We start from the raw sequence: 17,511 nt of genomic DNA, 5'->3' as shown, positions 1-17,511 counted from the left end.
TGCATGTGTCTCGAAGACGCTGTTAGCGGTGTGCTTAAAAATGCAAATGGACTGTTATTGTTTCACAGTCAAGTGCGTGGTCTAGAGGGAGATTAGGTTACAGCTGGGAGATGGTGTTGAATTCCCACTTAACCAACTCGGGTTTAGGAGTCATTAGGCCCACTCAGAGCCTGGCATCGAGTCCAGTTACAGATAGAATAACACTAAACCATCTGCATAGTGGGGGGGTGTAACCATAAGCCTTATGCTGAGATGGGAAATGCCCTCTGGATGGCAGAGTGGCTGAAGCTCTGCTGTTGTTGTTGTTGTTGTTGTTTGTTTGTGCGAATATATATTAAGAGGTGCTTGTTGTGATTAGGGAATGCATGTCAACCAGTCTCACCAGCTTTTGTGCTGTAATACAAACCAACTCTCTGTACAGTTAAAGGCTTGTGAAAAAAGTGAAAAACAGTTCACTACATCTGCTGTTATTGCAATGACAGATAGAAACCTGAGGATGTTACGATCTGACGTTTCTCTGTGCTTGCAAGTGTCTTCATGAAAAATTAACAAATGCCCAAAGTAAAAAAAGACTTATACGTATGTTTACACACCCGCCCGCGTTTATGGTCTGGACTTTGATAAGCGTAAGACTAGAAATCCTTCTTTTGGAAAATTTGTGAAGAGACAGGAATCCCTATTTGATAAAACTGCCACACTGGTGTGTGTCTATCTTTGTGAGGGCACTGATCAGTGTAATGTATTCCCTAGCGTCTTAGCTTAACCTCAACAACCCCAGCTGTGTCTAACCCCAACCTTATTCCAAGCTTCACCCTAACACCAAATCAGTGTGAAAAAATGACCTTTTTCCCAAGACGTCCAGTGATATGAAACAGAAACTTGTACCTGTAGAAACTGTGATAGCTAGGCATGACTAGGCACCCAAAGCCCACTTGACTGTTAACTCCGGATCTTTCAGTCGTATCACTTGGTCTTAATCAGTTGAAAGCTTGTTTTTATTGTCATTGAGAGTAAATAAACTTAAGTAGAGACTGTCTTGTAAAAGGATGTTACCAAGATCTTTGAAAAGATGTTGATTATTTTTGGAAAAATACAGCACTGTGGAAAAGTCTTGAGCCACCCCTCATTTCTTCATATTGTACTTGAGGGGGTGGGATATAGTTGTACAAATACACCAGGAAAAATGAAGATACATTATATAAGGCCAAAACAAAATTTAAACAGTTCTAATAAATTTGAAAGTCAATATTTGGTATGACCACCTCGTTTCTTCAACACAGCCCGAGTTCTCTTAGGCAGCTGTCTTCTTCAAATGAATCTATGATTGATAAATGGTAAATGATAAACGCTGGTTTTTATATATAGCACCTTTCTACTCTTCCTGAGCCCTCAAAATGCTTTATACAAAATGCCTCATTTACACGAGCATTTTATTCAGTGCTTCATAAGTTTTACACTCCAATGGATGCATTGAGGAGAAACTTGGGGTTAGTGTTCACCACCCGAGTATATTTGGCATGCAAACTGGAGCAGGCAGGAATTGAACCACCAGCCTTGCAAATTGCAGATGATCTGTTCTACCTCCTTACTACATCCACCCTGAAAGTGAGTTGCATTGTGTGCTTTTCTATCCATGATGCTTTTATTGCATTGAGATCACTGTCATGCTGGAAACTGAAGCCTTCATGAATCAGATGCTTTCCAGGTGGTATGACATGGTGAATTGTAGTCTGATGGTACTTATCTTCCTAATTCCATCAATATTGACAAGTTCCCCACTACCCCTTGGAGAAATGTAGCATCACAGTGTTTTCTAATTTTTTTTAAGTACACAGCATGTCGAAATATGCATGCTAATAGCTAATAGCTCTTTGGCACCTTGCTAGTACAGAAATACTATTTTACGCTGTCAAACTGTGTTAGCGTTAGCATTTTTTATAGATTTAACAAAAGAAATGTGAACAACTGGTGTTTTTGCAGCAGGCTTCTAATGACAAGGTGTCTAAAGATCTAAAGATACACAGAAAACTGGGTTGTTTTTTTTTGTTAAGTTGTTCATTATAGACACAACACTAATTCATCTCTTATTCATAGATCAGCATTAAGTGGCTTAACAAACAAAAAGCCTTTTGAAAATGGTCAAGTACAAGGACTGGACTGAAAATCAGTGAAAAAGCTGAAGTCAATGAAAGACCAGTTTAAAAATTCCAATAAAATTGTTCTTTTTGAAAGGAAAAAATACAAGAAAGTGAAAGGTGAGTCAAGCTTTTTTCACAGTACTGTATAGGTCCACAAACTACACCAGGGGTGTCAAACGTATGGGCCACAGGCCGGAAATAGGCCACCAAAGGTTCCAATCCAGCGTGCTGGAGAAGGAAGGCATCAATTTTGGATTTTTACACCAGGACGCTCATCATGATAGAGGCTGTCCTAGTGCTTAATTTCATCCGAGCATTAGCCACCGTTTAACCACTTAGAGACAACATATGCATGAATTTTAGCATTAGGTTAAAGGAACTGTGTTTCCAGTGTGTTTAGTTCAGCTCCTCTAAAGCTGATGATCAAGGCTCATGTTGTGGATGCACTTCTTCATGCAGGATACTAGAAAGCAACCCTATAAGTAATAACAGCTTTCACAACAGACCCCTTGTTGGGGAGAGCGGCCTTAAAAAACATTTTTCACTCTCTGTAGGAAAAATAACACAAAGCAACCCAGTTTGTGCCAAGAGCTGCATTGTTCAAACAACTGCTTTTGTACCTTTGAAACAAATATAATATTTCACACAGCTACAGCAAGCCCTTTTCAGGCCAGGTCATAGATCATTTAGCCGTTCTTGTGAGGAGAGATAAACAACATGGAGCAAAAAGATGAGCGAATGTGTTCTTACTCAGTGAGCCATCATTGTTACAACATGCTTCACTGCCTTGTTATTTAGAAACTCATATGAATCAGATATGCAACACATTTTGAGAAACAATGATCTGATTTAGCGAGTCAGTTTGAAATTCGGCACAGCCCCGGCCACTAATCATCATCCGCCTTATATTATGTTGGTGGCAAACGTGATTAGATATTCACTCAGTCATATTGCAGACGTACACTCTACTGCCTGAAATGGTGAATACAGTTTAAGCCTTGATTAAGCTGGGTCGAATGAGGGGTAAATTGCACCACAGTGCGTCTCTCACTTAACTAACCAGCCATGCTTTTGGATGGAAGTATTTTTCATTGCTGGAAGGAGCTCTTCTCGCCCGCTCACAGCTAGTGAAGTGTGAAGTCGTTTTTCTTCCCCACCAAAGGGCGGACCGAGCGAGCTTCATGTGATGAATAATGCTAATGTGTTAGGTGCTTCCAGTGTGCATAAACATGCATCACTTTAAAATGAAATAGGCTAAAATTCGGTAGGAGGAGGGAAAATGTCAAGTTCACACTCTAGGCTTCTTTAGAGGAAAGAAAAAGACTTAATTTTATGCAAAAAGCAGCACATAAATCTTTGATTTTTACTGCTCCCCAGTAAAATGTTTTTACTTCCCAAGCTTTAACACTTTTGCTAATTATGCCCTCTGCATCCAGCTTCCTTCTTTTTGGGCTTTTTTTTTTTTTTTTTTTGCCTTCAACCACATTTTTGCCCATGTGAATAACTAAGACTCACAGCAAGTCTGCTTCAGTAATGATGCCTACTTCCTGAACATCTCATATTTTATTTAAACATACATACATCACAAACGTCATGGCAAAACAAATATTAAATATCTTGTTGTTAATCGCCAATCAATTAACAAATGATGTTGATATTTTCTTCTGCAAAATCCTGCAGAAAAATCTATGTTAGTTGGGTAGATGTTTGTCACTACTTGCTTCAGTTCAACAAGAGGCTAATTTCCGACAGATGTCACAGTCAGCCTTGGATTTCTCTGTGTCTCTTAGCTGATAATGAATATGGTGTCAGTTCCTTGAACCTGTTAAAACCCTAACAATGTTTCTGTATGGCTAACCCATAGCTATGGGGTTGAGTACACACAAGACAATAAAAACAAAAGGGTCCTCGAATGGAACGTGGCCACACTTAAAGGTATGAGGCTGGACAAGTTCTAATTATTTCTTATCCCACATCATTTTTTGAATACTATACATTACATCCTTTAATCCTTAAAAAAAAATAATAACACTCATAATACTTAGAAGACTTAATATTTACTAGTTTCCCTAGTAAAAGTGAGAATCATAACAAAAACAGTGGTTATTGTTCAGTTTATAGAAGAAATGAGTCGACATTGGTTTAGGAGAAATGATTTGCCTGGTTTATGATTAATGCCATAAATATTAAAGTAGAAATGCTGTAATCTGATGACTTGTTTTGCTATTTGAAAAGGGCTTTCAAGGATAAAATTGTGCAAGAAAACGAGGCCATCTTCTTCTTTCCAGCTGCTTCTTTCATGGGTTGCTCCAGCAGATCATCTGCCAGCATCTCACCCTAGCCCCTGCATCTTGTTTTGTCTCACCAACCCCTCTGCTTGTCCTCCTTCACTACATCCACAAACCTTTTCTGTGATCTTCCTCGTTTCCTTCAAAATCTTCAAAATGTGGCTGGGTTTGCATGGTATTTAGTAACTAAGTGAAATCCAGACTCAACCTTTTCTAAATTTCAAAATTATGCACATACAGGAGTGTTGTTACATTTTCTCATACAGAAGTGTTACATGTAACCTCTTTGTGAACTCAACCGTCTGGATGAATTATTAGGGTCTAATCGGTGACCCCGAGAGCCTAATTCAAACTCATTGCTAGTACGTATCAAGGGGCTGGAGGAAGGGGCGCTCTATTGTTAAGCTCGGCTCGCTGGCTGTTGTTTTAATGGCAGATGAGAGATTAATGGCGATCTAATGGCTGTGGGGAGGACTCAGAGCAACAATAGAGTCCTGCTACAGTGCAGCCCCGAGTACATTAGCCAGTCAGAACAGCTATCTGCTATAAACACACACGCGTGAAATGCACACATGAAACTATTCACTTATTCTCCAGGCACCCAGACACATTCATATGTACAGATGCACGAGTGAAAAGGATTCACACCGCATTTATTGATTTGTCAGTAAAGAAGTTTTGCAGTCATCCATCATCAGCGCATCCCATCTCATCACGAGCAAAACAAACAGAGCTAATTCTCAACCCGGCAACCCCCCAGTGTGACAAAAGGAGGCTAATTTATGCATTGGCGACATGGTGTGCGGGGAATAGGAGCGTGGCAGTGGGGTTGGATGCTCACTCTTGGATCGTGGTAATTGTGATTTGGTTGCTAGGATGTTGAGGGTAATGAATGTCTTGTTGATGCAGTTTGTAATAACCCGTGCCATCCCTGGCTGCTTGAGGACACAGAGCCTATTAGTTAAACACAGACACATTGGCCCTGCCATGATGTATGAGCCCACCATCTAGAAGGCATTAGTCATTTTATGAGAGAAAATAAAGCAAACTGCCAGGTTAGAGTAGGTGCTGAATAAGAAGCAAACCTCTTGACTCTTGCCACTAGCTTTTTTTAATCATCAGGTAGAAACTGAATGAAAGTATCTTTTAATTGAAGCTGAAATAGCTTGGATTGTCTCAGGGATGATACAGCAGGAGGCTGTTTTTTGAAACTGTAGCTCACACTCTGTCTTATGAATAAAATATTTTTTCCCCCAAAACGCACAAAATAAGGCAAATCATGTTTCATTCTAAGGCTGAACCAGTAAGAAGGATCTGTATTCATGAAGCCTAATTGAAAGGAAGCCCGTCTTGCATATAGAAGTGGTACAAAGAGCAGGAAATGAGATGGTTCTTAATGCATTCCCTGACAGATGATAACCTCTGATTTCCCCCCACTTACATCAGAAAACTGCTGCTTGGGATGACAGTCACAAGTCAACACTCTCTGATGTCTGCGTGCATGTTTTACTGCTGGTGTTGGTACACCGGGGTAGGAAAAGATAGACGTGTGGAGCGAGAGAGGAGAAAACCCTTGAAATACTCGAAAAAAGAACAAAAACAGAAACACAGAGATATGCGGCATCTGTTTATAGCAACTTCGGCTATATAGAATCTATTTTTAACCTTTTAAATCAAATTGAAATGGGTTATATGTCGACAAAAAGACGGAAAAAATACCTAGACTACAAGATAAAGAAAATCAGTCCACTGAAAAGAATTTAACAAATAAAAGTACTGATTATATCATATCAGCCATTATAAATAAAACAGAAGCAAACAACTGCTGTCAGTATTGTATTAACAGTAGGGAGAAATTGTGTGAAACCATCAACAAGTACAATCAAAAGAATATAGAGTACCATACAAATTGTGTACGAGACGACTGATGACAAAAGTTTGTAGGATTTTTTTCTTAAAGCTGAATATGATATAAACACAATCCTTTTGTAAGTGGATTTTCTGAACTATTTCTTTATATTCATCCTCCATAGCTGCTCGTCAGTGGTCAAGTGCTATTCGTGACAGTGGGGCTGTAAAAAGATGTCCGCTAATGCTCATGTTGACAGATTTGTGACCCTGTTATTTTTTTGTTTTTTGTTTTTTTTTTGTGAGCAGCATTAAACTTGAAATCCTCTCTAAATGACAGTAAATCACAAAGGTATTCAACACCTTTAAAAACTAATTTAGCGTGCACTGATGAGATGCATATTTGAAAAAGGTAACACCCTATCCTTCAAAATGTATCTGTATATGTAAAATCTGTATGCGAGGATAAAGCTACTAACACACTGGAAGCGATTTCCTCTTCTCTTTGAAGTTGACGGCTTGTCGCTTGCGGACAGTCTATGTTTCAGTTGCCAAGGTAACCTTCTAATGTGTTTACTACAAGGTCATATGCTATTCTTCACAATCATTGGTAGTCACGTCAGTCGATCACCTGGAAGTAGAGAAAAGTTTATCTTAAGCCCCGCTCACTTCCTGTTGCCTGCGCTTTTTTGCCTATAGTTGCCTTAAAGCCTAATTTGTCTGTTCAGCAGGAAACGCACTCTACCTACAGAGAAAACTCCAATCATATGACCCCCTATGAGCAAGCAGTTAGCGACAGTGGGAAGGAAAAACTCCCTTTTAACAGGAAGAAACCTCCAACAGAACCAGGCTCAGGGAGGGGCAGCCATGATCAGCTGGCGTTGAAGGGAGGGAGACAGAATTTTTGCTACAGAAAAAACGAAGAAAAGTGTAGACTGCAGCTCATGTCTCTGCTTTTTGTGCCATATTTATTTACTGTTTGTTTTGATGCTTCTCCCCGTTCCCAGTGAACTCCACTCATGCTCCTTGTCCTATACTTGCCCATTTATCAACCAATCAGCATTCAGCAGATGCATATGGGAGGTGTACTTGGTGAAAACCCCACTCTGCTCAATGGCCAAATGAAAATGTATACGGGAGCGGACACATTTACGGAACCTTAAATTACGCTTCGCAGAATGTCATTCACTTCCTATGGTCACCACATCACTGTGAAATGCTTCCAGTTTGGATGTAGCTTAAGATTCTTGGTTTCTGTTTGTCAACTGAGCTGAATTAACCAATCTTATTGGAGCAGACTTTAGAGCAGAAAAAGATCCTGTCAAGAGAAGGTGGAAATGCAAAAACAAAACCATCAGAAAAAGAATACTTTGGAGAATCTCTGAGGAAGTTACGTAAAGAATTCGCAGCAGTGAACTAAATGGTTTTTTTGAGATTACAAGGGAAAGATGGACCAAACTCTATCTTCTGTACTTAAAACAGCTTCCCCCAACGTGGGGATCGAACCCACGACCCGGAGATTAAGAGTCTCATGCTCTATCGACTGAGCTAGCCAGGCTACACCTGCAAACCATTACCAACACTTTCCAAGCGCACTAAGATCCACATGGCTCCAAGTGATGTAAATTTGTGAGAGGGAAGGTCTGTGCAGACATCCCTGTGCCCATCAGTTTTTCTGAGTGTGCAGACTTGTCTGCGGAGACTTTACATTATACCCTTACAACTGTGCAAGTGCCCCAGGCAGCAGATATACACCAGGATTAACTACAACATCCTTCATGTCTCCAGTTGTCCTTGCCAGTGTCCACAACAGATTGTAATCAAAGGTTAAGTCATCAAGATATGGTTGAAGGATTCCTAGATTGTATAGTTTTTCACAAAATAAATATTACCACAGTTTGTGAAGTCTACAAACTCAGATATGTGCTGAGTTTTGATCCTTACTGGCTTCTTAATGTTTAAAAATGCTAATCAATGCATTTAAAAAAGAAAAAAAAACTTGGAACAGAAAAGGAAAAATAAGAAACTGTCTTTTAACTGTCCAAACAAACATGACAGCATATCTTCAGAGCAGAAAACGACATCTTGTTTAAGCACACTTGAGAGGTGACCATGACCCACGTTGAAGGGTTTTCAGTGCAGGATAAGTAGTTGAAGGACAAAAAAACAGCCTGTTACTTTCAGCGATTATCATTAAACAGAGACACACGGAAAACGCCAACTTCTGTAGTTTCAGACCATTTAAAGGACACTCCACTGTAGCAACATTTCCACCATTTGCTCCCTGTGAGGCTAAGCTCCAGCAGCAACAAGCCAGCGTTGTGAAGAGTGTTTCCTTGAGGAAACACAGTCTAATCTTCAGCGCACAGGCACTGTGATGTGGAAGGGAGTGACCTGAGCGAGCTACTTAACATCCGTCCCCACAGCAGCTTTTTAATCTGTTTTTCATGTTGTCATGCCATCTTCCTCGAGCAGAACTAATTGGTTGTTTTCGCCTGTTATGCAGGAGCCAACATAGAAAAAAAAATCACTGAAGGACACTTGTAACAACTTGAACGCACACTCACAGGACACGGATGCGATCGCAGGTGCAGACAAGTCCAAGTGGGAATTGCTTGACTCAGTTCGACAAGTAAGGGTCCTAATAAAAGCATTTAGTGAACTCTTAGCTTATCACACACACACACAAAATGCCCCCCGCCCCCTTCCCGGTCTGCCTCCCCATCTGATTTGCATTTTGGTTAACACTCTAATTGCCTCTCATTAAATACCTTGTCACTTTGATTAATTGGTGTGATACAGAAATGTAAAACAGCAGAGCGGTACAATGCATAGTGAACAGTTTCTGATTGGAAAAGACGAACAAGCCCATCTAAAAAAAAAAAAAAAAAAAAAAAAGCACCGGGACAATAAACAAAGTAAGTAAGTTTTTTTTAAAGAATCTGATTTATCCTGAGCTTCTCCTTCTGAAAAGAGGCCGTGCTCTAAATGTTTCAAACCTGAATTGTTTCTGGTTTGGATCAGTGCAACAATACACATTCATCTCTCCATGGACAGCTATTAAGGTGACTATAAGCATGTTAAGGTGCCCTTGAGCGCATCCCCAGCTGCTACAGTTGGTCACAAGCCAAAACAATTGGCCTGAGTTGATAGGAGTAAGCCATTAAAAACATGCTTGCCATTTCTAAACAATCAAACATAAAGTTTCCTTTTGTTAGTTGCTTAGACTGAATTAATGATAATAAAGATGGTGGAACAGTTGATAGTTGGGTGATAAGTTTGACTTTAACACACTCTGCAGTCACTCAGTGAGAAAGTGTGAGCCTGCTTTCATTACCTGACCACAAAGGCTAAGATCACTGAAAAAATTCCTGCTGTGACAGAGAAACAGAAAATACCTTGGAGCCAAAATATGAGGACCACTCATCCAAACGCCTTCACCCTCGCCAGCACACTTACCAAGTGTGAAGTAGATTGCATGAACAGTGCATGGTGAAGGACAGACACACAAACGCACAGGGACTTCCTCTCTTACATTTATTTTGCTAACAAAAGAGCTACGTGCTCAGACAATATTCTCTAATTAAAAATAGGTTAAAAATAATCACAGTAAAACTCATCTACTTCAGAGAGTCATCGCACTCGGCTTGAAGTTGGCTGTGACCGGGGTGCATTTGAACTTAAGCCGCTCTGTCACGTCTAAAAGCTATACAGATTCTCTAATGGCTTTAAAGTGGCAGCTTTTGCATGCTGTGTTTTTTCTTTTCTTACTTCAGGGCACTTTAAAAGTTTCAAGGAAACTAAACTTGACCATTTAAAGCTCAACTGCTTGGTTTTTCATATCACATAAAAAGGCACTCACGCTTTGAAAAAACTGAAGATCACTTGATCAACAAAAGATCGCTTGCGATTGGTTTTGAATTTGAGAGAAGATAGTATGTCTTATAGTCAGGCAAGAAAGCAGTGTTGTATTAACCATGTCTGTCAAGGAGAATCGTGAACAGCAAATCACAATCTCCATTTTTAAACTGATATTAATCATTGTAAGAATTGTGTTCTAGTTTAACCAAATTAAAACCTGAAGCAGTTTACAAATTCTACAGCTAAATGCAGTTAACTGTTAACAGGTTCACTTCCAGGCTAAACCTCCAAGTGTATCATATCTCATACATACATTTTTGAGTCCTCTACATTATTTATGTGAATTTTTCTATTCCTGAAAAATCCGATGTATGCATACAGACACATGTATTGCTACAATCATTAATTATGATTGCAATTAAATTAAAGTAAAGATACCAGCTTCCCAAAATTTGAATTTACAGGCAATTATTTCATGGTTCAGGCTTTACAGGGATAACTAACCATAGCCTGTATATAAAAGATGGATGTGGCTTGACTGGAAAAAGCTCCATGTGCTTAGTAAACTCTTCTTGAACGAGATCTTATTTAATACAGCATGGAATTTCTTTTTCAATTCATTAACCATTCAATCCCAACCAGTTGCAGCAAATGGCTGCCCCTTCCGAGCCTGGTTCTGACAGACGTTTCTTCCTGTTTAAATGGGTTTTTTCCATCCTACTTTCCCACAAGTGACAGTTCATCCCCAGATTGTTGGTCTTCAAAATATAAAGTGCTTTGAGGTTACTGTCGTTTTGATTTGGCCCTACATAAATAAAATTGGATTAAAAGGGTTAGGGTGCATAAGCAGTGGACTTGACTGAAAAGCTGTACGAGCGTGCAGGGATGCCGAGTTTCTCAGTAAAATGCGCTTGTAACATCTGATTTCAACAGATTAAAATAGCGAAACCAGTAAGTGGTCTAAGGTTGTTTCTATCCAATCTATGTATCTGAGGCTTTGTGAAACAAGTCTATATAATGTAAACCTTTAGATGATAATATAAATCAAGGCTTTAGAAAGGCTGATTCAAATAAAGCTTTATTTAATCCCACTCAGATTTGTTCTCCTAGTTTTCCCTGGCTGCTTGTCATACATGCATCACATCTTATTCAGTTGGCCGAGCATATAGCTCACCAGTTGAACAGCCTGTCACTCAAATGTATGAAACCATGAGCTTCTTTGCTTCTGCAGCACTAGGAGATATTGCATGTGTTTTATTATTGACTTTTATTATTGAAATGAGACATTTGACAGTGGGCCCTCTCGAATCATCTCAATACAACAAAAGAAGAAAGAGAAATGAGATTTGGCAGATTACCAGGGCACACCACCTGCGTTTCCTTATTCATCACAATATAACAATTTCCATGAATGTAAAAGCAGTCTTGCATGCATTCAGCTTAGGTTCACAAAAATTGCGATTATGATCTGATCAAAAAAAACAAAACAAAACAAAGCAAAAGAAAGAAAAAGAAAATACTGCTGGTGTTGAGCTTGCATCTCTTCAGGGGCAGATGAGGTCAGGGTTGAATAAATGGAGGGGGGTTCTGTTCAGGAGCTTATTGTTTCGTGGCCCATTGTGAACTTATTCAGTAGAAGATGCTGGTATTATTCAGTCAAACGTGCTTGCAGCAGCCATATCGTAGTGCTGTTTAAAGTCTGTCTGGAGCTAATGTAATGCTGGAATTGTGTGTGTGCATGTCTTCTCTGTGTGTTGGCTTCCATTTGCTCACAATGACACCATATCTGTCAGATTTAGCTGTGAGGCTGAGTGCTTTCCATCTTATCTCTGTGCAGCAAACACAACCATTCAAAAGTACAGCTAGACCCAAGCTCACCCATAGAAACATTTGCTGTTATCGCTTGGCTTTTCTTATCTCTCCTATTGGATTTCAAAAGAGGAAACAACATTTAACCATCTTAGTGGCTAACTGATAAAACCTTTTGACACATTTAAAGGGTGACCAGACATATAGAGAATATTAAATGCTTTAGGCCAGATGCTGTGCTACTTTCAGCCCGCTCTCAAGACATATAACAATCATTTCTTCATCATGGTCCACTAGTAACCCTTTATAGGCAATGGTGTGTGAAATGCCTGCATCAAAGGCAGCAAAATATTACAGAGAGCTTGGAAGTGAGGCTTGATAGTACCAAATTCTTTCTAGTCATTAAAGTAAAATATCAAAGCAAATTTTAACATTTCAGACTTGACAAAGAAAGGGACAGCTTACTTGGACTAAAGTAAGTCTAGGATAACACTGATATTCAATTCAATTCAGTTTTTGTTAATTAGCATCAAATCATAACAACTGAAAAGGCACTTTGTAATGTAAGGTAAAAACTACAATAACATGAGAGAAAAACCCCAAATGAGCAAGCACTTGGTGACAGCGGGAAGGAAAAACTTCCTTTTAAAAAGAAGAAACTTACAGCAAAACCAGGCTCGGGCCATGTGCCGTGACTGATTGAGGGTGATTGAAGGAAGACAGGAAGGGAGAAAATGCCTTGTTGGTGTTAGAGAAGAATGGCCAGACTACTTTCAGCTGATAGGAAGGTAACAGTTATTTAAATAACCACGCAAAAGATCATCATGCCTACGCCTAAAACAGCAGAACTCCACATTGGGTGCCACCCTTATCAGCTAAAAACAGGAAACTTGGACAAAAACAGAAAATAGAAAAATGTTGCCTGTTCTGATGATTCTTGATTTGGATGTTAGCATCAGAATTTAGTGTAAACAACATTAAAGCATGGATTCATCTTGCCTTTTATGGGCGTTTCAGGCTGCTACTGGTGGTGTAATGATGTGGCGGATATTTTCTTGGTATACTTTAGACCCCTTAGTACCAACTAGACGTATTTTTAGGCACCACACCATACCTTAGTATTGTTGCTAACCAGGTCCATTCCTTTGAGGTCAAAGTGTAGCTCTCCTGATGACTGCTTTTAGCAGGACCATATGCCATGTCACAAAGCTCAATTGGTTTCTTGCACTTTGCTGAATCTATGTCATCAAGAATTAAGACAGTTCTGGAGACAAAAGGGGACCCATTGATAGCGAGACGTATCTGCTGGTCCAACCTATCTGGGAAGACAGCACTAGCTAAAGATAAGATAAGCTACATTTTCTTTACTAATTACAATTACTCAAAAATCTGTATTGATGCTGTAATGTGTTAAGACATCAGTTTGTTATAGCTACAGAAAACAGATAATTTCAAGCATACTTTATATAAAAAGTACATATTAAAGATATCTTACTAATTACCTAACTATTGCAGAATTAGCAGCAGTAGCAGCATCTGCTACTCTATAGAATTTGTTTGGCACTGTTAAGCTCCCTTTAAATAAATAATTTAGATATTATATTAGAAATTAGATATACAGATATCTTGATATGTTATTTTAATTCAATTTTAAGTTTTGAAACTTTATTTTTTCTATTCATAAAATGAAGTTTGGAAAATGGTAAACCTTAAGTACAACTATAAAACGGTCAAACAGTAGGCTTTTGATACTTATTCGACTTACTGATCGTCTTATTGCCAACACTACGCTCGCTGAACACCTAAAGAAACACAACATGAACTACAGTATACAAAATTCATTCCACTCCAGGTGTAGCAGACCGCTTTGGACCTCGACCTTTCGGGAAGAATGTTTGGACAGAAAAGAAGCTTTAGTTTAAGTCTACTGGGAACGCTTTTTATTGGCAATGATAACCTTTAACTTCAGAAGTATATGAAGGCTCTGCTTAGATTGTTGGTTCATTACAGCTGTCCCCATGGGCCCCCTTGAACTGATGCTATTTTTAACACCCTCTTGGAGCTTCTGCGGGTCATATAGATGATGCAATGCTGTAATATTGTCTCTTTGTCACCTTGGTCACAGGAGCATGCTTCAGTAATGAGAAAGGGATCTTGTCATCAAAATGGAATTACTTCTTCATATTGATGGAATCTGCACGCCTATATGTATGTCTTAATACACCTAGTGCTTATGGATGCACTGCTCCCATATATGCTTATTCACACCCCCACACACATACAGATAGAAAGGTAGATGCTGTGACTTAATTAAATTCACAAGTTAAAAACGCATCAACAGCAGGGAGCTGCAAACACGCAAGAAAAAGAAATACATAAATTTACTTTGTGACTCAGAAAATGTCTCCACAGTCCACATCTTAATTGTCTCAAAGCTTTAAAACATTTTTCGAACTTGTCTGCATCTCTTTATCTCCTCATTTGTGGCTTAATTATCCCAAAAGCCATAGATTTAATGCATATGATCTTCAAAATGCGCAATTCACAAGCACTTGCAGACAAACACACATGCACGTAAAACCTACACGTTCTGAGTCATTATCCCCGGTCTTTGTCACATCTGCTGGCTATTAATCTCGCCCATTTACCTCCTCAATAGTCAGGTTGAATAGAGGAACAACAGCAGGTAAACACGCCGGCAGGTGTACCCGAACAAACAGTTTCGGCCTTACAGAGCATTCCTACTGATTGGAGATTAATGTGCCCATCTGGACCTCATTAGAACTTAAATATGTGATGAAACTTTCTCGACACGTTCTTTAGGATGAGCATAAACAGAGTAAACTGGGACTTTTCAGTTACAGGTTTTGATTTCAAAGGTGTAGTTGCCAGGATTTGGTGTGTAATGATGAACTTGTGTTAGTCCTAAAAACAGCAACAAATGTCACATATGAGTGCAACATAATAGCAAAAACCAGTTGTACAAAACACAGATTTTGCTGCTAATGAGCACTTCCCAGAGGGTCGGTTGTTTGACCAATGCTAAATGTCAGCACAGGTCAAAATTCTGTAGGTCAATTCTGTAAAAGTGTTAAGGTGACATTGAGCTCATTAAAGAAATAGGTACATAAGAATATACAGAAACTGTAGTGACTTGACTGGATCAACTGGAGGACCATACGTTGTTTCTGTGTTTCATTTATTTAGGCTTATAACAATTCTCCAGATCCACAGATTGGTTCATGCTTTGGTTTATCTTTAAAGGAGATCTTTACACTGTTTACACTCCAAGTTAAAGCACAAACATGTCCACCCATAGGGTAGGAATCACGACACTTTGGTAATGAATTTTTACCAGCATATCTGTTCTCAGTTGCTTCTCCTGTGGCTCAACATTTTCTGATCTTGCGATTTAAGTAAGTGCTACTTGCTAAAACTGGTGCTCCCAGTGGGGTGAAGTCTACTCACTCCACTTTGCTCATTTCCCTAAATCATTATTATTATTCTGCATCTGCATCTAATGGGCCTAATGGTTGGGATTCAGAGTAAATAATGCATCTGAGTTAGACTGATTTGCAGAAGAACATGAGGCAAAACTGCTCATTAAAGCATGCTTAGGGAGTATTCTCAAAAGCATTCTCTGTATTTTCTAGTACAGTCTCTGTGGATTTACTACCAGTTGAAAGGTTAGCACATTTTTGAATAACTGGTCAACAGTTAAAATGTTTGAACCTGCTGGGAAAAGTGTGCTGCGTTGTTAAAACAAAACAAAACAGGAGAGTGCTATATGTAAGGTGCTCTCGGCATCAAGAATTACAGGCAAAGTGCCCTTTATAAAAGCACTTAACTAATGTGGTAGTTGCTTCATTGGAAGCTATTAGTGCTTAACTGTGGAGAGTTATAGCTGTACTGAGATTTCCAGGTGTGAATGTGGAACCAGTTGCTCCTGAAAAGAGCGTGGATGGCTGTCAGATGCATCCTGGATTAACAAAAAAACACTGGGATCTTAAATACAAGGCTTGTTTCCTTTGCTTTCTCACAGTGACACATTGCAAGACTCACTTCCTGAAACTATTTGCTTTCTGTTTCCCCCCAGGTAAATGGTTTGGCCAAGGTCGAACATGATGAAGCAGTGGTGGAGGCCATCAGGCGAGACCCTATCGTTGTCCAGGTTCTCCGACGTACCCCCACCAGAGCCGCGGCGGCTGTCGTACAAAACGGCACCAGCTCGCCGCAGGACGTGTGTGTGGTCGATGTGTGCACGCAAACAGACATCACCTTTGAACATATTATGGCACTGGCCAAGCTTCGGCCTGCTACCCCACCAGTCCCTGACATTTGTCCCTTCCTGCTGTCTGACAGGTGAGGGCAAGCATTTACGTAAAGGTAAATGAGTGTTAATGTTACACAGGATGGAGATCCTTCCTCTAAATGTTTTTAACCACAACTAGGGAATTATACTCTTCCTGGCCCAAATGAATCTGAAGCTTACCGGAGGTTTCAACGCCGTTTTCTTTCATTTCCTAGTAGCTATTAAGCAGCCGTATCATGGTTTGGAAACCCCCTGGAACGCTAAGTACTCTGATATCATTATGCAGAGCCAAACCCGCATGTAATAATTGCTTCGGTGTGCTACATCCATTTTCTGTAATGGGACCTTTTGCTGGGCGATTAAAAGCCAATGGGCTGATAGAGCAGGCATTTTGATGCTACATCCATTCTGTGGCTGTTTACAGGGCTTGGCTTGGCAACAAATGAAATCACGTTGTCCCATAAAACTACGAATATGCTAGTCGTGGTCAGTGATTACAGAGAGGCTGTTACATTGTGACAATTTTGCAGAGGTCATGGCTTTATGAGGGCAATAGTTGATTACCAAATTGCTTGTTTGGAGTTTTGTGGTGAAATGAGAATCATTATTAAGAAATGTGATATAAAATAATAACTTACAATAGCTGGCAACATAGCTGTCCTTTATATGAAATTATACAGCCCTTGTGTGGTGTCTGCAATATCGCTACATGGATTTGAACAACGTCTGTCTATTTAATGATCTGACTAAACTGAAATAAACTGCCATGAAGCAAAGAGATAACCAGCACATATTTTAATGATCTTTAACATTCTACTTTTTCTTCTTTCTAGCTGTCACTCAATCCACACTATGGAACATGAGTTTTATGAATGTCCAGAGTACCTGTCTAACACCACAGCAGATGTGGAGAGGATCGTAGAGTATGAGTATGAGGTACAGTCTTGCATCATCTTTTCAGTGATCACTCTTAAGAGTATGTGTTACATTTTTTCTAACCAGCCACTGTTAGGGACCTCTTCCTCGCACCTCGCATACACAAACGTCTTTGCTAAAAGAAAACAAAATCACCTTTTTGTTTGAACCTACACCAAATTTACAAATGAAAAGAACTTAGTGGAACAATAAGATAAAGAAAACCTTGCATCCTTTAGACAAACAAACATGGGGATAATATATGCTATGAAATGATCTGGATGGACAACCTATAATGAGATAATCTGGCAGCTAGCTAGGCTAGACTGTTTAGGTTAGG

The 17,511-nt window shown here is 39.5% G+C and overlaps 1 protein-coding gene and 1 non-coding gene across 2 annotated transcripts in view; one reads left to right on the top strand and one right to left on the bottom strand.

Moving 5' to 3' along the window:
* pdzrn4 (PDZ domain containing ring finger 4) overlaps window positions 1-17,511 on the top strand; it is a 47,910-nt gene that overhangs the window by 10,250 nt on the left and 20,149 nt on the right. The window contains exons 2-3 of the mRNA XM_085375909.1: window positions 16,041-16,306; window positions 17,090-17,192. Of these exons, the coding sequence (XP_085232035.1) occupies window positions 16,041-16,306; window positions 17,090-17,192 (369 nt within the window). The remainder of the gene's footprint in view (window positions 1-16,040; window positions 16,307-17,089; window positions 17,193-17,511) is intronic.
* On the bottom strand, window positions 7,760-7,832 carry trnak-cuu (transfer RNA lysine (anticodon CUU)). The gene has a single exon. It is a non-coding gene; the product is annotated as a tRNA-Lys (tRNA).

The sequence above is a fragment of the Diplotaxodon limnothrissa genome, linkage group LG17 (genome assembly GCF_057381915.1).
Source record: "Diplotaxodon limnothrissa isolate DT_005_m linkage group LG17, D_limnothrissa_male_GT1.1, whole genome shotgun sequence".
Taxonomy (NCBI): domain Eukaryota; kingdom Metazoa; phylum Chordata; class Actinopteri; order Cichliformes; family Cichlidae; genus Diplotaxodon; species Diplotaxodon limnothrissa.
This window is presented reverse-complemented; position numbering and strand designations above follow the sequence as displayed.